The 20,056-nt window shown below is 43.5% G+C and overlaps 1 protein-coding gene across 1 annotated transcript in view; it reads right to left on the reverse strand.

The window, feature by feature from the left end:
- Positions 1 to 20,056, reverse strand: part of zcchc24 (zinc finger, CCHC domain containing 24) — a 39,760-nt gene that overhangs the window by 6,518 nt on the left and 13,186 nt on the right. Inside the window, exon 3 of the mRNA XM_086121433.1 lies at positions 1,522 to 1,686. Coding sequence (XP_085977559.1) covers positions 1,522 to 1,686 — 165 coding nt within the window. The remainder of the gene's footprint in view (positions 1 to 1,521; positions 1,687 to 20,056) is intronic.

A 20,056-nucleotide genomic window follows, 5' to 3' on the forward strand; every position in this document is an offset into this window, starting at 1 on the left:
TCGAGGCCGGACGGACACGTTTTATCTAGTAATCTGTGTGTTTTCTTTTTTTGTCTAAATATATATATATATTTACTATAATAACTGTCTTGTCCACGTTGTCTTTTTTCGTTCCGCTGGGGTTTAGCAAGTGTGTTTGTAAAGAGACAAAAATCTCCTTATACTAACATTGGATGTTGAGGCAGAGAGTGGTACTGACGAGCGGGGCCTCAAGCAGTCGTCCTAAAATGTATTTGGTAAAATGTGTAAAAGTTTCAATCCGAGAAAATGTGTTAGGGATGAATATCTCTTCTTGCTTAGGAGTGAGTCCTTTTCTGCACTCTTTGCCCTCGGAGGAACATTTGTGTTTGTTTTTTTGGAAAAAAGTAGCATCTTGATTAATCAAATGTCATGCTGGTTCCATTCAGTAAGAGGGGAATTCCAGCATCTCCTGAGCAGCATTACGCAACAGCTACTGATGGATAAGTGTGACTTCAACAAGAAAATATTTATTTTAGGATCGGATGGAATCCAGGAAATGCAATTAGTATCCTGGGAGCTGGTTTAAGTGTCAAAAAGACAAAATGAATTGTTGGTACTGTGATTTTTATTAGATTTTAAACGGGACCATATGTGATATCTCTTAGGTCACCGTCTTAAAAAGCAAGTTTGCCTGGCAGAGCTCACATTAAGAAACATGTACCTATCCGACCTTATCGACTTAAGCCATCTTGGGTCAAAATCATAATTGTTGCCTTGTCCTGAAAAGCGCAAAAACAAGTCAACCTTGCGGCTGATTACTAAGATCATCTTTCAAGTCTGGTAAGATGTGAAGAAATCTATTTAGATGTAGTTTTCTTCTGATCTATCAAAAAATGTCCGGTAAGAATTGGAGAAGTCTGCTATGGTTTCAGTGGCAGTCTTTCTTTTAGTGGAAGTCTGCAACAATTGAGGAAGTCTCACCATATGTGTGGAAGTATCGCATGAGCAACGACGGAGTCTTCTTGTGTGATTTTTTTTTATACAATACAATACATGCTGATTTATATAGCGCTTTCACAACAGCGACAGCTGTAACAAAGCGCTTCACAAAAGTGTAAGACTATCTCAGTGAGGAACTCTTGTAAGAGTAGAAGAAGTCTGGCATGATCTAATGGAAGTCTCACAAGATCTGCCCGAGTTTTGTGAGAGTTGAAGGAGGACACGCGATTTCATGAGATTCTCGCGTAGTGTTAGGAAGTCTCGCCTGATTGAACGGAAGTCTCGCCTGATTTAGCAATAGCCTTGAGATTTGAGGATGTCTTGAGTGAACTCCCAAAATGGTTTGAACTGTGGGATGTATTCATGTACATTTGAGTCCAAAGTCCAAATTGTGCGAGATTTGAGCTTTTGGGACATTATATTGGGACTGTCCCGTCATTTCCCTGGAGGACGATAAAAATAACATTTTTACTTCGGATCTGGCCTTTTGGCCCATTTTCGGTCAAAAATGACCCGGCAGCTAACGGTAAGTCCCTTTATTTCGGGTTAAGGCTGGCGTACCTGCTTGTGTGGGTAGACGTTGATGTGGCACTTAATACATTCTTGTCCCATGTTGGCCCATGAGTTACCGCTCATCCACTTCCTCTTACACTTTGGACACTTGTATTCGCCAAAGCATCTCTTCTTGCCTTGGTAGGGGGTCAGGCCTTCTCCTTTGGGTCGGGCCTGCAGAGAACAAAGCCATATCAATTGAATCCACTCTCCAAAGGTATCTTCCTCCCATCCCGTGCTGTTTCATTTCGCCGCAGAATAACGATGATAATATTCCACCAATGAGGCGTATCTACGCTTTAATTACTAATATAACAAACTTCGCCAATAGAGCAGTTGGCTCGGTGTGCGCTTTGTGGAAATGACGCACACTTCCATTGCAGCTGTATGATGAAATCATTCCTTTGATTCTCAAGAGGGAGATAATCGGGAACAGTCGCCCGAGAGAAATCGAGCTGGGAGGAGCACGCTTCCCTGATTCCATGTTGGCGACCTTATTTATTTCGGCCACTACGAGGGAGGGATTTCACTCACTTTTACAAATAAAATGTATGTCGTCAAGAAGGCAAATCTATGCCAGCGGTTGCTAATTTGGACTTCACTCACTGAAAAAAAAAATCTTAATAGAACATCAGCTTATTCATGGAGTGATCCTTCCATTCTGCATATCCAAAATGATGAAAAAAAAATGGCAGACACCAGCAGTAAAAAGTTGAAGACAGTAACATGCCACGGACAGGAACTACATCGTTCTATATTTTTATCCAGATTTGAACCAGAATTAATTAGTCCACAGAGTTTTCCCAGAAGTTGTTTCTAGAGTGCTTCTGAAATAAACAATAAACATTTTAAAATCAAACGTTTACTTTGCAGTTTCACACTCGATGGTGGCAGCCAGTGCATTCTTGGGTTCCCTGCAACTCTTCACATTGCTTTCATTAGCGACTGTGACATTGGACACATATTTTAGAGCGCGCATTGAAGGTTTGGGGGTGCACTGCGCATTCCCCGGGCTTTCCTTGGTTCCTCCGAGCTCATGCGTGAGTAATAGCAAGTCTAATCAGCAGCATCTGGCGCTGTCTTAACAAACGTCAACGCTTTGCCTCAGTACCAGCGAAGGTGGCCATAAGCTGCAACGGCTGTTCTTCAACGCCCCCCACCCCTCCAACTGAATGACCTCAACCCTCGCTATGCCCCACCCGAACCCCACTCACTGTCAGCCTCGCATCTCCCGCCCTGACAGCACACAGGCTGGGAAAATGTGACTTTGCATTCAAGCAAGGCAAGCCTGATGACATTTTGTTTGGGTGCACTCTTGTCTATTTAGACGTTACATTAACGGCCAGCGCAAGTCCTCATTATGAAAATATACAGTGTATATAAAAAAGGTGTACACACCCCTGTTTAAATGGGAGGCTGGGAGGAGGCCGGCAGCAACATTCAAGAACCTTCAAGATTTCTGGCAGTTTTCTACATGGGACAAAACAGGAGACCTTTTCTGAATCTTAAATTGAAAGTGCTTCTGACGCCAATGCCACTACCTTTCACCCAGAAAGTAGTGGGTGTAGTAGCCGACATTGCGAAAAAAAAAATCTTTACGGTCGGGATCAACAAAATTATTGATATAAAATAAATAAATAGATTGTGCAATCTGGAGCAGCTGGCATATTACCTGCAACGGTCAACCTTTGACCACAGTGAAAGGAAGGCAAACATCCACTCATTATTTTCAGGACCACTTGCTCCAATCAAATCTCGCCGGCATGTTACAACCACAGCAGGAAAGAAAAAACTCTCCTCAGGATCATTCCTTTCTGGCTCCTCGCTGCTTTCCAAGCTTCAATCTTGACTTTTGGCCTCGCTGCGCACTCCGTCTGCAGCTGTATGTTTTCAGAAGGGGATCGAGCTCCCTTTGGAAGATGCTCGTATCGCGCACAGAGCAAATTAATCCTCTGCAAGTTGATGACTAATTGGGTTTTGGTGACGCCAGATTCACTGGGCGCAGAGAAACGCAGTCCAACGCACATGACTAACTGGAATCGAGACAATATAAATTCATATTAGTGTCACACACGAAATGCGCCTCGCCCAAATGTGCTAACAAGACTCCACATTTTATACAAAGAACGTTTCGCAAAGTTACGCGCAGGCACTTATGTCTTATATAAAATATTAGGTCTTATTTTCCATGCATGAATTTGAACCCTTTTCATGCACATATAATGTCGGATTTTTTTCCCAAGTGTTTTTATTCGTCTTTAAGCATGGGGAAAAAAATAAATAATGGCAGTGGATGTCACATAAGGGTCCATTACCGTGGTTGATGCACAACTGTGACATTAAGTTGAATTCATATAAGAGAAAACAACATGCGAATAGCTGTCCACTCTAGTAACCGCGGTCCCTGAAAGGGTTGAATAGTAAAACATTCTTCCAGTTCGCTCATTAGCCTTTCATCACAAGTTTTGTTTTGTAATAAGAATACACTAAAACACTAGAAACTGAAATCGTCATCATTCATTAGTGCTGATTTGTAGAACTGTCGGGAATGTACATCAATGGTGCACACATTGACAACGTGATTTTTGTATTACGCTGTCTAATTTGACCACAATGTATCTCACTGGACTTTGAAATTGAGTGTCGTTTCTCGACCTAGTGAGAGACATGGTTAAGAAAACCAAACGAACAAAAAAATTAATCAAGAGCGGCACGGTGATGCTTAGCGCGTCCACCTCACAGTGCGGAGGTGCAGGGTTCGATTCCAGCTCCAGTCTTCCCGTGTGGGTTTTCGTGCGCTCCCATTTCCCTTCAATTGACTCTTCGTGTACTCTGAGGAAACTCGAATTTTACGACCAAATAATGACCGATCATGCCCATTTCTGTTACCAAGTAATCCTTTCTCACTTTGTGGTGACGTTGAACTACACTCGCCGTGTGATGAGTTGCGGTCAGGCCAATTGTTAGCACACTGCCTCTGTTGGAGGTCTATGAAAACCAAGCTGGTGTTTTGAACACGCACTGTTGCTCTTCCATGTTTTGCTGACCACCCAAACATGATGACCCCCCAAAACATCTGGACCCTTGTGCCTCAACATGCTTGTGCTTTGGCAGAAGAAGTTGAATCATTTGGACTTTTGACAAATGCGTTCACACTCCATTTTCATTTCACTTGGAGCTGCGGGTGACAACTCCCAACTCCTTGCTGCGAATACAACAAAAATGTTTTAGTTCGGCTCCATTTCCAGGAAAATAAGCGTACCACGTTGGCTTTGAAGTAACGTTTACAAAGCCGTCGTCAAACGCACACAAGCCGATGCCGCTTTCGTGGAATTGCGTCATCGCACTGTGCAAAACTGGAGACGAGCCCGCACTGGAGGCCGCGTTTGGTTTTCCTCGGTGCAACTAAAGCCAGGCAAGCCGAAATGAGAGCTAAGTGGGCCTATGCGAGCCACTAAGTGGGTTAGCGGTGGGGCCGGCGCTTTAGAACAATTAATCGGTTGAGCGGCTTTGGTTGGAGGAGATGGTTTTGTGTTTGCCGTGTCACACGGACAGTGGCGGCTCACATAAAGTCAATGTTTGTTTTTACGTCGGAGACAAGAGATGAAGGTCAGTGTTGTGTGTGTGTGTGTGTGTGTGTGTGTGTGTGTGTGTGTGTGTGTGTGTGTGTGTGTGTGTGTGTGTGTGTGTGTGTGTGCGTGTGCGTGTGTGTGTCCAACGAGAGGACATTGTAGCTCCACCGTCACAAGTCAACCACATCCTCCTTTGGTGCAATAGGGACTCATGCGCACACACACCCACACACACACACACCGTCAACCGTTAAATGAGGCATGTACCACAAACACCCATTGACCGATGCAATCTCAACGCAAAACCCGGCCACACACAAGCGCAAGCAAACGTACTGGCGCAGTCCCTCTCGCCTCCCGCTCCCCTCGAACACAAACACACAAACACATACCACACACATACCGACAGCAACACACACACACGCTGCACACGTTCCACATTCACAGCTTTCTGTTCTCTCTCGAGACAACTGCAGTACTCCCACTCAGCCAACCTTACAAGAATACATGATTCGACGGCTTTTATCGCACGATTCATGAGCTTGTAACTCTAATAAATAGAACAAAATTCTGACGGTAAAACCAACCCCTCTCCCCCCCCCAAAAAAATGGAACAGGAGGGAGCTGATAAAGCCTCCTGGTTTGTGTTCCATGGCAAGGGGCCCTTCAAGGCCTTGAAACGGACCCTAACACAGAATTGTGGGGATTCCGCCCTGTGCACATGCAGTTCGGATTTCCACATCTCTCTAGCACAGTTATTCTGAAACCGACTGAACCGGGCTGCTTTTCTACTTTGTATTTCTCTGACTCTTCTCACACAAGGAGTTGCACAGATGGGACGAGGCGACCTCGGCAAAATATTTGCAGCCTCCAAGCACATAGCTTCGGTCAAAAGTATCCAACGTGTGGATGAATCATATGTGCACGATGTTTAGCACGATTGACTCCGTGATTGCCTTCCATCGGACTCCTTTCTGGTCAGACAGAAGACAATGTGAAAATGTTTCTGCTCATGTTGTCTTGTTTCTCAGCAGGAATTGAGCCCACTAGTCGCTTTTTGGAAAGAAGATGCTGCTAGAGTCATTGGAAAAATTGTTAAATATAATAACGGTGACACTATTTAGGCAAGAGTGACTGTGCTTATGTAAACTCGCGCCTCTGTCCCCGTAGTGCACATCAGCTAGCGACGGTGGATGTGTGTCGACTTAAATTCAACTGAATTTGGTTCAGCTCCTTTCTTTGAAACGGCTCAGAAAAAATGTAGGGTGAACCTTTGAAACCCATTTCGTTTTGAGGTGTCGTAGCTAAGTTTAACCTTTTCAGGGACAGCGGTTACTACAGTGGACAGCTTATCATGTTATCTGGTTACAGGGGGCATGAAAGGGTTAACTGGTGGAGGGGTCTGTTGGAAAATGTCTCCCTGTAAGGGGGTTCCTGGACCCAGAAAGTTTGAGAACACTTGTTCGAATGTACCTGGTTCGTGTTTGTTGGGGTTTGACCTAATCAAATGACAAAATTTGCCATAGTGGCATCTTAATCAAACATTTCTGTTAGTCACAGCGGGGGTTCCCTCAGCTGATTTGCATGTCCTGTCATCATGGATGTGCTTACTAAATTTTGTGACCATTGGTAAAACTGGTGACGGACACTATTTCTCCAAAAGTCACAGGTGAGTCAACGTGGGAAATACAGTAATAAAAAAAAAGGGGGTGTAGTTTCAAGAGGGGCTTCACATGGCCTGGTACTCGGGCCCGACAAGAACCACGGTCATCTGAGCCAACTGAAGGATTGAGATGGAGGAAATCTAAATCTGAAGCAGATGGCCTCCGTGGGGGTTGAACAGGAGAAGCCGTCGTTAGAAAAAAAAAAGTGCTCTGCTTTCAATTAAGTTATACATTTTTTGAAAGGGGGGGGGGGCAATGAACCACTGTAGCTGCGACCACAACTACAATGTATGAGACTCATTATCATGCAGAGGAATGTGAGGGCAAATATCCTATTAAAAACAACACACACACACATACACACACAACCACATTAGGAATCTCAAGCATTTGCAACAATGCAGTTTTAAGCGCAAGATTTGACGGTTGATGTGATATGATCCTGTCTAGACGACAGACACCCATCTGTGAGGTTGTAAAATGCTATGTACTTGATTTCAAATTACAAAGTCCAGGGATCCAATATTGTGTACCCACGAAGCCATTCGGAAATCTGCTCCAAAAAGATGTCTGAGGACCGACAACTAGAGATCTGACCAGGCCTTAAACGGTGATGGGGATCGCGCGATTTTGTCTGAGACCTCACATTCCAAGCCAAGAGTATCGAGCAAACGGACGAACACCAGACTCGACACTCCCTTGCCCTCACCTTCAAAAGTGAACCCTTTATCCTTTGTCTCCAGCATCGGGATCGTTTTGTCTCCGTTTAATATTAGATGTCCCGTCCAAGTCTAAACCGAGAGCAAACATTCCCACAGCCCACGATCACTCCTCTCAAGGTTGGGAATGTCTTGCTCTCTCTAAATATTAGAGAATACATCTTACCTACGGTTGTTTTAGGCTCAGGGTATTGGCAGCGGTCCGTGCACGGATGATAAACGCAGGAAGAAACTGCTGACTTAGCTTTTAAGCGACTGTAAAATCAGCTTGGTGTAACGAAACAATGCAGAGGCTTTCGGGAACACTTTGTAGTAAGTTGTAAGACACCGCTTGTGATATCAAGTTGGCAAACCGCAGAACAGCTGACATTACACTGGACTTCATTCATCCAGCCAGTCATTTTCTGTACTGCTTATTATCTTCCCGATCCTACCACGGTTGGAGCCGAACGGATCTTCATATTTCACGAAAAATAAAAAGACTCATAGCTACGGACGGGAAGAAACGGATCTAAATGGAACCGTCACAAGTGAGGTGTTAAAGTAGTTGCCAGAAATATCAGAGAAAAATTGATAAATGAATAAATGCTGTTAGGAGATTAACAAATGTGAGATTAATTCATTAGTATCTGTAATTAATTGATCAAATTAATCTATATTTTAATCTCATCTAAAAATTGCTGAGAAAACCACCATTTTCATTTTAAATTCATTATATTATTGAGGCAGATGCTTTGTATTGATGTGGTCGGCTAAACTTGAGCTGCTTCGGTGGTAAGCAAACTCCTTACAAATTAGGCACAACACGCGTTTTCGGAATGTAAATTTTCCATTTATTGGACCGAGAACTCTCACATGCTCCTCTATTTTCACCTCTCCCCTCCTCACCGCTGCTTAGCTGGCCCTCCCAACTCCAATGGGAGCCAATCATCTTATGCTAAACAAGCCCAAACATAATGACAGCCAATCAATGTCTGCTTCAGGCTGTGACTGGCAGATGTTTCCCCACCCTCAACTACTCAAACACAGGAAGCCAACACATAAAAAGGGATCTTATAAAAAGGCAACCCACCTACAGAAACAATGCAGTTAGAGATTAAAATTTAGATTATCGCGATTAAAAAACATAACGCGCTAAATATGACTGTAATCAATTATTTGCAATCAACGCGATAATTTGACACTTCTAAAATAAATATTAATGGGCCTTTCCAGGAAGAGAAGGAATAATTCTTCTCTGGAAGCATCGTTCTTGCTACTTGTGCGCATGCAAAATTGGGATCCCAGGGGACAGGAATCACAGCCGATGATGTGGTCCGGTCACAATGTGGTCTTTCTGCAGTAATCTCTGTTATCAGTATGCTATTCTTTTTTTTTTTTTTTCATAAATATATCGGGATCGCATCAATATTGCCTCAAGTCTTGTTGTCCTTCCTGAATCTAATAGTTATCCATCTTTCCAAGAACCTTTGGACAATTTTATCCTCTCAAACTGTGTGGAGACAGTTTCGATTTAGATCCCTTATCTGTTTAAGCAAGACAATGCCGCAATCCAAAAAGAAAAGTCTTAACAAATCTTTGGCAGCTGAAAACACCATTCCATGCAGATTTCCCATCTTTTTTTTCTATATCATAAACAAAATATTAACATCGGGATTGTGGTAAATTTCTTTGATTGACTACGGGAGAAATAAAGTCCAACATGTGTTTTGATTCTAGCGTAATCTTTCTAGCACGTTCTGATGCCAGTATTGTATTCAACTGAACAATACCGCCCTCGAGGAGTTCCATTCGTGTAAATAATCCCCAAAATTCATCATTGTGTCGTTCTTCCTCAGACATAATTCGTAATGATCAATGGATCCACTCAATAACCACACACAGGACATAATTCTTAATAGACCACCACAGCATTCAGAAAATCTGGCACTCTCTCCCTGAGTGGTTTCCACTTCAGATTTACGTCCTCTTGCTCCAAACCCACGGCGGAGATTCGGTGACATTTAATTCAGTCTTTATCACGAGCTGCTAAGGTCCCTCCTTTCCACCCTATTTGAATAGCGCCGGAGAAGTATGTTCCGCTGAGACCGAACACCAGATGTGCCAAAATTGTTCATCTTGAAAACGCTTCAGTTTGGAGGGTTCGGGGGAAGGGAAACAAATTGTGCATTCTGGTTCATTTACGTGGCTTTCCTAATGTAAACCTTTTGTAACGTAAACAAAGCAAATGCCTGGTTTAGCCAGAGCTCTTCTCAGAAAAAGACATACACAAACTCAAAGCTCTTTATGAGCATTTGACATTCTTTGGCATGTCTCGATGTTCCCATCACAGCAAAAAGAAGAGTTACGCTGTCATCACCGCGACCCAGACAGGTTCAGTGAGTCACGACAAAAACATCCCGTTGAGCGCAGCGGTAAGATGCTGTCAAGAATCGACGTCCGAGCTTGTTTGTCGCACCACAACACAGACGTGTTGGGCAAGCGATACTTGCAGGAAAAGATTGGTGGAGCACCGTTATTTTTGGGTTGACCACATCAAAGCAATCGTCATGTGAAAGAATTCTGTAGGAATGGGGCAAAAAAAAAAAAAAAAACATTGTGTTGGCTCTCTCCTTGCAGTATGACTAGACTTCAATCAAATAGTGATAAAATTGCAATCCAAATCCGCATTATGTGAGAATCTTGGCGTATTAATAAGTAAGGGAACGCTATTATTCTCCATGTTCTGTCAAACCTACAAATTAAAACAACCGATGAGAAGTTTTTAATAGTGATTGGTTGCTCTGCTAACTGCTGCTTGGTTTTGTTTTGACAAGGAGCAAAGTTGAAAGAATCTGAGGGGAAATCGGAGAATGAGGAAAAGATTGAGTCATGGCCACCTACTGTATGAATCGCTTTTCTGGGAATTTTGTGGTTTATGGTTCATGAAACTTTGCCACCTTGCTCCGCAAACACACGATGACAAAAATGCTGTTTGGCAGGGTTAGCAATGTGTACTTGATTCCAAATGTGTGTTTGGAAATGGCTTTAATGATGGTCTCCTCTCTAGCTTTATCCAAAATGGCAGCCTTTTGTGTCTTTTTGGCCATCGGATTTTTGGACTTTTTGGTAAGTTCACTCATGATAGACACAGCTGCCAAAATTCATGTTGCGTAGCGAAACGGGCTTACAGAGGCTACATTTTCATGGCTGCCTTTCCAGCAGCTCCTATATTTTGTTGTTCTACTTCTTCCTTTCATAACTTTGCTGCTGTGAATTGGGAATATCTCCATTGCGAGACTAATAAGGGTTTTCTTATCTTATCTTAATTGTCCGTACATGAACGATCAGTAACCGCATTGACATGTGTCTGACATCAGAGTATTTCTTGAATAAAGCGGTGAGGATACGGTCACATCAGCCCATCCGTCCGAGCCCAGAGCGCCCAAACGAGGCTTTGCAGATGGCCACTGCTTCAAGTCCCCCCCCCCCCCCCCCAAAAAAAAATGCCCCTGTGACCACCTCAGCTGTGTCCCACCGCACACAGAACAAGCTTTTTTTTCTTGGCTGTTTCCGCTGCTGGACTTCACATCCCCGAGGCAAGGCCAAAACCTCAACCAGGTGCATTATGGGAGGCTGTTTATCAAGCCTGCCATGGACTACAAGCTCTAAATACAGCCACTGTTTTTCCCCGTGCATCTTTTTCACCAGTCGATGCCTCCTTTGCGGGTGCAGCTGTCTCTTTCGACTGCGTGCGAAGAAAAGTGGCTGAGGCTGAAAGTGACGGGAGGGCAACAGGTGTGCTGCTCAAAGTGATCAATCTGCACTTGCCGCAGCACAATGGCTCCTTGTTTATGCAAACAACCGCTTCCTGAATAAGGCCGTTCAATAGCGATTGACCAAGGGTCATGCGAAATGATGGAAATTGTGATGGGACAAGCCATTACATATTTTGTAGGTATTATGGGCATTTGTGGGTAAAATGTTTTGGAGCACTTCTTCTGAGGCGATCCAGGTCAAATGTTAACTCATTTGGCCCATCTCCATATTGTAGGCTGGAAGGGTGAAAAATCACAAAGTAACCAAATCCATCCGTTTTCTGGACTGGGTGAGCTGGAAGCTAATTTCTGATGACTTTGGGCAAGGGGCGGGGCCACATCCTTGACTGGTCTCCAGGGCCCATCCAGACAATTTCAAGCGTTGTTTCCCAACTAGGGTACATGAGCACATTGCACGGGGTAGCTGGTAAACATTGAATGTTTCATTTCCAAGATGACGAGTCGAAATTCTCAGCCGAAAAAGAAGCCCGTTGACAAAATGATTTGTGCGTGCGACAACTTGTTTCCCTGGGTGAGAACAAGTGTCTTTGTTCCTCATAATTAACGTTTGAATGCCTGCTCAAAAGGCACTTATTCAAGTGAGCTCCACTTCATGTATTTATTTGTTTATTTATTGTGGTAAATGTGATGTGTAGTCCAGGATCAACCTCAGGTCGTACCGAAGTCAGATGGGAAAGAATTCAGCTCAGCCGTGAGCCGAATGAAGACAAGCCGGTGAAAATGGATGGGTGAATGATTTTTAACGGAAAGCGATATCCAGTTTTGACATACAGATTCAGGGACTTCGACTTCATTAGAAAGCAACAAAAGTGATATTTGACGCTTGCAGTATCTTAAAAGATTCTACATCACCATACAGCACTGATATTTGGTCCCACCGCTAGGTAGGTTCCCTACACCTGGACAAGACAGTAAAGCCGACGTTAAGTTATATCCAGTCGAAATTACTCAATAAAAACAGCCTTTTTATAGCAGTCAGATTCAATTACCCACATCTACAATCACAACTTCAAACATCATTGTATATGTTTGCGACAACAACTTTACGACGGCCACGCGCAAGCTGACAAAGCATAATCACTTTTCTCAAACCCTTTCCACAATTTGGAAACAATTATGAGCAGTATTACAACACAAAAGCAAATGTTTTTTTTTTTTAATCTGTTTTAATCCTGCTTCGCTGGCGTCGGGGCCCCACACTCCTGGACGGCTTCCCAGTGTTCCCGAGTGCTCCGATCGCTTAGCTGCTAGCATCTGGAAACCATCAGTGTAAACAAAGGAGGAGCGGAGGAGCTCCGGCCCCGCTCTGCCCCTCTCCGCATCCCCCAGGACATCAACACAAGAACACCGAACCAGGCCCAGAACCTACAGTGTGTATATGGGAGGCATGCGTGTCCTCATCGCTTGACCGCTATTTGTTTTGGCCGCCGTTCATCAAGAGATAGATTTTCAGATACAGTGGATGAACTTCAAGTCCTGAGTGTTTGCTCGACTCTTTTGTTTTGTCATTAAGCGTAGCATTTCTGATAAGTCCTCTAATTGCTCCAACGTGATTCCAGTTCACTTGTTAGCCGTCGGTGCCACAAGAAACTAGATGTGGTTTGAACCCAAAACCAGTCTGTAAAACAAATATCCAGGCTTTAACCATGCCTGATTCCTCTGCCGATGCATGACGCCGGCATATTTTTTCATACATTTAGCCTTTCGGCAAACACGCATTTATTGATCATGTGGTTTGCTGTTGTTGTTTTTTTTTCCCCCCCACATGGCGAAACCTGCCAAAATGTAGTTCATGTTGCTTTTAATCCACCAAAAAAGTAATGTGATGTCACACTTATACGCGCATTCTTTTCGATTACGTGTGGTGAGAAACTGAATGCCAACTGAATATTACCCACCAGTCACCGAAACAGAAAGTCTGCGAGCAGCGATAAACTAGGCAACGCTAAGTGAGCTAGCACTGGTGTTTAGCTCCACAACTTGTAAAATGTCAGTCTAATATTATGCGAACGAATAAAAAGTTGTGACATTGTTTATTTTTGGGAACATGAACAAGCGAGTGCTGTGTAAAGTAGGCCGTCCACTTTAAAGTCTCCTCTTCAACCTGGAGGTCAGGGCGCTATTCTTAAAAGAAGCGTTTCATGTTCTGGAAATTTTGGGCTTTATTTGTATGTGCTGTGTGTGCATTTTATAACACTTAAAAGAAGCTCGCTCACAATAGTGCACACCAGTTGTTCCGGGGTCTAAATATGCTTGTGTGTAGCTGGGTTTATCCCCTCCTATGCCTGTCACAAATAACAAAGGCGGGGGTGAAAAATCACTTGGAAAGAAGCCACAACAATATTCACATCCAAGCGTTATGAGCGAGCATTTAAAAAAGGATTCCCATCACACATACATTCCACGATACAACATCATTTGAATAATACGAGGGAGACCAAGCTTAGCTTGGGTTACAAGTTTTCCCTCTGCTTTCAACCACTGAGGTCAACCACGGTTATAAATGACTTTATTAACTCACGTTGATGCAGCAGAACATGAACACAAATGACCACGAGTCCATTTCCAGCCACCGAATAGTCAGCTAAGAGTAAAAGTCTCCTGCGTGGCAAAGCAAGTGTTCATTCAGTTTCCAACATGGAAAAAAGTTTTTTTTTTTTTTTTTTTTGCAAGGACCTCAAACCAGAGCAAGTGTCTAGATTTAATATTTCCCCAACAGATTCTTGCAATGTCCTCTAACATAGCACATTGGCATATTGCTTACAGTATGTTTAGTCTCTCTGCTGACATGCTGAAGGGATCACATGGGTGGGGGTTAAATGAAGACAGCTGTGCTAAAGTTAAAGCATCCCACAGCTATCAGTCATGTAGATAGAGCATAGAGGTGCTTCGTCGGGGGCTAAAAAGACCTTTAGTGGTTTCAAATGTCGTCGAACCTCACTGACAAACAATTGTAGCCTAAAACTCGTTTGTTTTTTCCCCCCCCTAAAATAATTTAAGCAGATACTGTTTGGTGATTTAATCCTAATGCAAAGAAACATAACAGATAAATGTAGGCTCCAAAAATGCTGCATCGCTTTTATGTGGAAACAGTCTTGCTTTTTACAAATTTTCAGGTAACGTAAAACGCTTGATGTTTCAAATTCAAAGTATGATGACAAAATTCGACTCTGTGGCACTGTTGACTTAGATTAGACCGAATCTCTTCTCAATCTTCTTTAATTATTCCAAATTAAAGTTGCAATTTGTTGCTGTTTTTCTAAACCCAAGGTAGACGTCTCATATTGAACGCAGCTGGGTTCGCTCTCATGAAGAACGACTTATTTCGCTTGTACAGTCGACCCCTTCTGTTTGCAGGGGATATGGATTAGGCCAGCCCACGAGTTGCAAAAATCCACATATAATTGACGGCCGTTGAAATGCATTGGCGGGGGAAAACAATCAAATGTTTTTTTTGTTTTTTTTTTAACCTGCCCCATCTCCAATGTTTCAAAAATCACTGATAAGCATTCAATCTTCGGTTTCCATGAAAAACGGGCGGAAATTGGGGATGGGGGGGGGTTGGTTGTGTAAATCTACATGTGCTGAACCGGTTGTCTCACTGTAATTAGGAAACATTCATTTGATGCACCAAAAATGATACCCTGGAACCTGATAACACGATAAACTGACCACTGTACTAACCGCTGTCCCAGTAAGGGTTAATATACTTGCATCATTCCAAACTAGTGTACCTAAAAAAATACATGATTGCTGTGGTATCGTCGGCATCGGGTGAAATTTCCGGATGAAAATAAGAAGTCATACAACCTTGAAAGGATAAATGTGTCCTTCTCTAAAACATTTGCATGCACGTGCAACTGTTCAGTGTTCTGTCGCAAGGAGATGGAGGGCAAAATTCACAACTTTCTGTCCCTCCGTATCTCAAATACGACCTACTGATGAGAGTCGGGGACCATCTTGTTTGAAGGCACACAGTGGCCAGGTCCTGTGGATCAATTCTTCAAATGGAAACCACATGGTGAAAAGGATGGCTGGATACCAATTGGAAGTGAAGCGGGATATTCATTCGTCGATTCGTGGACCGACACGTTTGCTGTTCGGATCTTTGTTATAGAGAGAAGCAAGTTGTGTAAAAACTGAAACGTTGAATTGTCGGTAAGCCAGAACCTTCGAAAAAGTCAAATGAAGTTCAACTGTAAAGTTCATAGTGCATTTCGGGTTCATCCTGAAATTTCACCCGAGCAACGCGTATGTGTGGGCGTGTGTGTGTGTGTGTGCACGTATGCATTTGTTTTTGGGTGTGCATCTCAATGGAGCCCTACGTCACTCACGTCCAAGACAGCTGCAGATGCATATGGCCATGCCAAGCCAATGCTTTTTCCCAGATTCCTCGATTTCCACGACACAGCTTCCCTAATTGGCCACGGAGCTCATGTCTCATGTTCTCGGGTGGAATCTTTTCCCTGAGGATCAAACGTGGGTATTTCGCTGCAGGCCCCCCCCCCAAAAAAAACCACACACAACCCCCCCCCCCCCCCCCCCCCCAATCTTTTTGTTTTGGAGCTGATGTTTTCATCAGAATCCTTCCTCTCTCTTTGCGCTTCACTCACAAAAAACATTCCAATAATCGATGAGCATGGAATCCGTCCCCGGAAGGTTTGTTCCATCATCACACCTTTCTCATCACCCGATGTAAGTTAACCATAGTGCCTACGCTTACCGTATTTACTAGGGCTTAAGAGCTAATGCTAAGTGGAGCCGTGGGTGTGAACCCCTCCCAACCCTGGCCTGCACTGGCCTTGGACTTAACAACCGTCCCGCGAGGCCCAGCAAGCGGTGCAGCTACACGACAGCGTTAGGTTACCAGCGGAATGAATGACAAGAGCAGGTTGAGTGGCAGGCCGGTTTGCGGAGGTGCACATCATATGCAAGTGCACAATACACATTTCGTCTAAGTCCATAGACAGATTCTGTGAAAGTTGTCCTACCCGCAGTGTCACTAAATGATTTTTTTTAAAAATTAATAGGGGGAGAAAATGCTTTTGCGTTAAAGTGTATTAACGCAAAATAAAATGGCGTTTGAATAATCGACAGTCAATTCTAAAAATATTCGATTGTGACACTCCTACATGAAATGTTTAATAAACTCTGTCTGTGTAGTGTAGTTGCTGCCCACTGTTGACACGGATGTAATTCCATACTACATCCACGCACGCATTTAAAAAAATTTTTTTTTTTTACTCCATGATGTAAGAGAGAGATGTAGATGTAACCACAGTTTTATGAACCCATCCGTGCACAAATAATGACAACCTGTAACCTGATAACCCGATAAGCTGTCCACTGTAGTAATCGCAGTCCCTGAAAGGGTTAAATATCTGTCACGTGAAATGTATAAAAAATCTGAAGGCGTAAGGGAAAACTGTAAATCCAAAGTCAGTGTCAACACCGTTTATTGAGGATGATCTGTTTCAAAACAAGCAACAAAAAAAAAGCACAAAAAGCTGAATAAAAACCAAAACATGCGAAATGAATCCTCTGAAGTTTCTTTGAGCAAGGTCAGGTAGAGAGGTAGGCTGCAATTTTGCCTGATATGCCGGCGTCATTTGGTCTGAAGTTTTATGCAGCACTTTTGGTGGGGGGGTTTTTGTTTGTTTTTTTTCCCCCAAAAAATTACAGTCGCATTCCGAAAAGCACAACTTCAGGGGTGTTTGGCTTTTCGACGCTGCATCGTAAAAGTAAATGGAGTGAGGTTCCCCAAGGCTGGCCGAGTTAGCGCGTCAGTACACCAGGAAACTTGGAATTTATATGCAGTGATTGTTTTTAAGATGCACTGACTCAAACTAAAGGGTTTGCACATGCTTGTTTGTCGTTATAATGCAGTTCCTTGTTATTATATTCCAGATAGCTTTGTTTGTTTGCACTTAAATATGAACTCTACTGACTCTTTTCTCCATACACCACTGAGGAATTTAGTTAGTGTGCTCATCCCGTACTCTATCTGACGTTCCTCTCCGGTCTTTGCGGCAGTTTGACGATGGCAGTATTGTGAAAGTGGTGTTCCTGATAAGCCCATACCCGTTTCCGGGACTTGTCTCCATTCACTTCTGGTAACCTGTCTTGAGTGAGTGTGAGATTAGAAATGGACGCGGTGCATTCAGAGCCTCTGACTGTGACTGCAAGGAAGATCAGGGGTCGCCCTGTAAAAACATTCCCATGCTGCAGCGCCGCCCACCATTCCGCCACCCCCCAAGTCTTCAACTCTGCCAAAAACTTCCTGGCACACTGCAGGGCAAAGAGTTACAGAAGACAAACTTTCTTAAATGAAATTCTGAGCATGGATCGCTCAAATCTGGTTTCATTCAACACGTGAGTTGCTGAGGAAAAAAAAAATGAAGCTATATGACAGGGAAGAAGACTTAATATTTACATCCTTATTCTTCGACCGTCCTCTGTATCCAATAAAACCAGGTTCCAAGTCCAAAGGCTGTCAAAAGGTAAAGCATGCCCCCTTGGGGGATCAGCAAAGAACATGAAGTCCCATCATCTTGTTTATTCTGTTTAAATTGACTCGTTTGAAGGTTTCAACCTGTCTCCACCCGATTACATAATCAGCATGGTTCTCCTCTACATGTCTGATTTATGGGATTTTTCCGTCTCTCAGCACATGTCTTCCCGCCGTTATTCTAATCTCCTTGAACCGAGTCCGTGCAAATAAATAAAACTCTGAGCACATCGCGTCCACTTCCACGTTGTAGGGGCTGAGTCGAGCTTACCTCGAATGCGCACGCACACACCCTTGTGGCTTCGCATGCTGACCACAACTGTTCTCTAAGCTATGGTTAACACGGCCCCGATTCCTCGAGGAGGCCAACGTTCCAGGCTAGTTTGCCAGAAAAGTACTTCAAGACACTTAAGGAGGGAGGAAAAAAAAAAGTTACAAAATCCAAACCACAGAAGAGGCCCCTATAGTTTGTATGTTGACATATGGATAAAAAGACTATTAGGGCGGCCAGCAGGGTTTGTTGTTGTAATTATATTTTTTTCTCCCAGAGATCCAAGGCTCTCTCTCCCAACATGTACAAGCCTGACGCACTTCTGAGATCCCTGCTGAGGCAACAATACAGGCCTGCCTTCCTGACCTCTCCGTCTCGCAGAGTCTGCAGACGCACAATGCTCGCCTTAATTACCAGCCTCCATTGCCGGCAACTATGGCTTAGCCCAATGGTGCCCATTCAGAACCACAGTCTCTCCCGAAGGTGCACATTCAGGCCCCAACACAAAGCCAGCAGTGTCACTCCCCGATCCCTTGACACCACATCCAGAATTGTGTGCCAGCGCTCGCAGCTTCACAGTGTCTCAGTATGTCCGCATTCTTTCGTCATTCAAACTCATAGCACCGACGAGGGCGAGTGGTTCACGCGTGAAAGAATCAATGAGCTCAAGTCAACATACCGCAGACCAGATACAAAAATTGGAAGGAGTGAGGAAGTGACACTTTTCAATCGTCCATCATCAATTAAGAGGCAGGTTATGTTGTAGGAAATGGAAGCAACGGATAACCCATTGTCACGTTCCGGAATAATCTGTATAATAATGTAATAATATGCTAAAACGTAGACAAGGATAAGATCTTTGCGCAAAAAGGTTTATTTACCCACAAAAAAAGCGGAAGAATGACGCTAGTCCCAATAACCAGGAAAAACGAGACAAACCAAAAATGCTTGCAAAAGGCAAGGACAAATGCAAAGTTGCTTGTCATGAAAAGACGAGAAAACCCAGAACACAAATAATACAAACCGAGAAAAAGAAGGAAACACACACTACTTACTATTAGCTAATCCAAAATACGTGGCGAGACTAATACGTGGCAAGAGCAAAATTCGAACCCTTGAAGATAGAATCACGAGCAGGGCAAATAATCCGACCAATAGTAGACAACTTGGCAGTCCTTATATACTCAGGTGATTGTGATGCGTGACACGTGCACCGCTGGAGGCAACCAACCTCCATTCCAGCCGACACTGAAAACCAAAACAAGCAGAATCATGACACTCATCGCCAAAGATTCATCAAACCTTGCGGCCACTCGTTCTACAAAGTAAGTCAGTTGGGATCTGACCCAAAGTGACAAGGTCAGACCACTTTCAGAGGCAAGCCATGCCAAAACATGTTTGACCATCGACTGAATTTGACTCTAAATAGACTTGGGTTTACCAGAAACGTCATCATCATATCGTTTGAGAAAATGTCAACAAACACCTCGGCCAACTTGCTCCAGCTGAAGAATAGTTTCTTTTCATCTGACAGATTGGACGTATTCAGTCTTCAGTCAGGGTCTCAGACCAGATCCTATGTGTCAAATAACCATCGACGACAATGTTCACATCTATGGACAATTTACAATCTTGAATTAAAATAGCATGCACGTCTTTGGAATGTGGTACAAAGCTGTAGTATGTGGCAAAAACTCATGCAAGCACGAGGGAGAACATGAGACCAGGTCACACAAAATCGTGCCTTTTCCTAAATGGACCATATTCAGGTTTCTGAACAAAATAGTCTCATACTCTTCAGGTCTGCAGTACTGCTGTTTTATTTTTGATTAAATCTGTTTTTTAATTTAATCGTGGACATGGACTTGGCATCCCACCCAAGAGACGGTCAAGCCAAGCAAACGGAGGAATTGAAAATGTCTTTCAAAGAATACAGTTATTAAACAAAGCAGTGAGACAAATTAGGTGGAGCATGATGATATTAGCCCAACA

This window comes from Hippocampus guttulatus, chromosome 10, assembly GCF_054856545.1.
Source record: "Hippocampus guttulatus isolate MCC_2025c chromosome 10, RoL_Hgut_1.0, whole genome shotgun sequence".
Lineage (NCBI taxonomy): Eukaryota > Metazoa > Chordata > Actinopteri > Syngnathiformes > Syngnathidae > Hippocampus > Hippocampus guttulatus.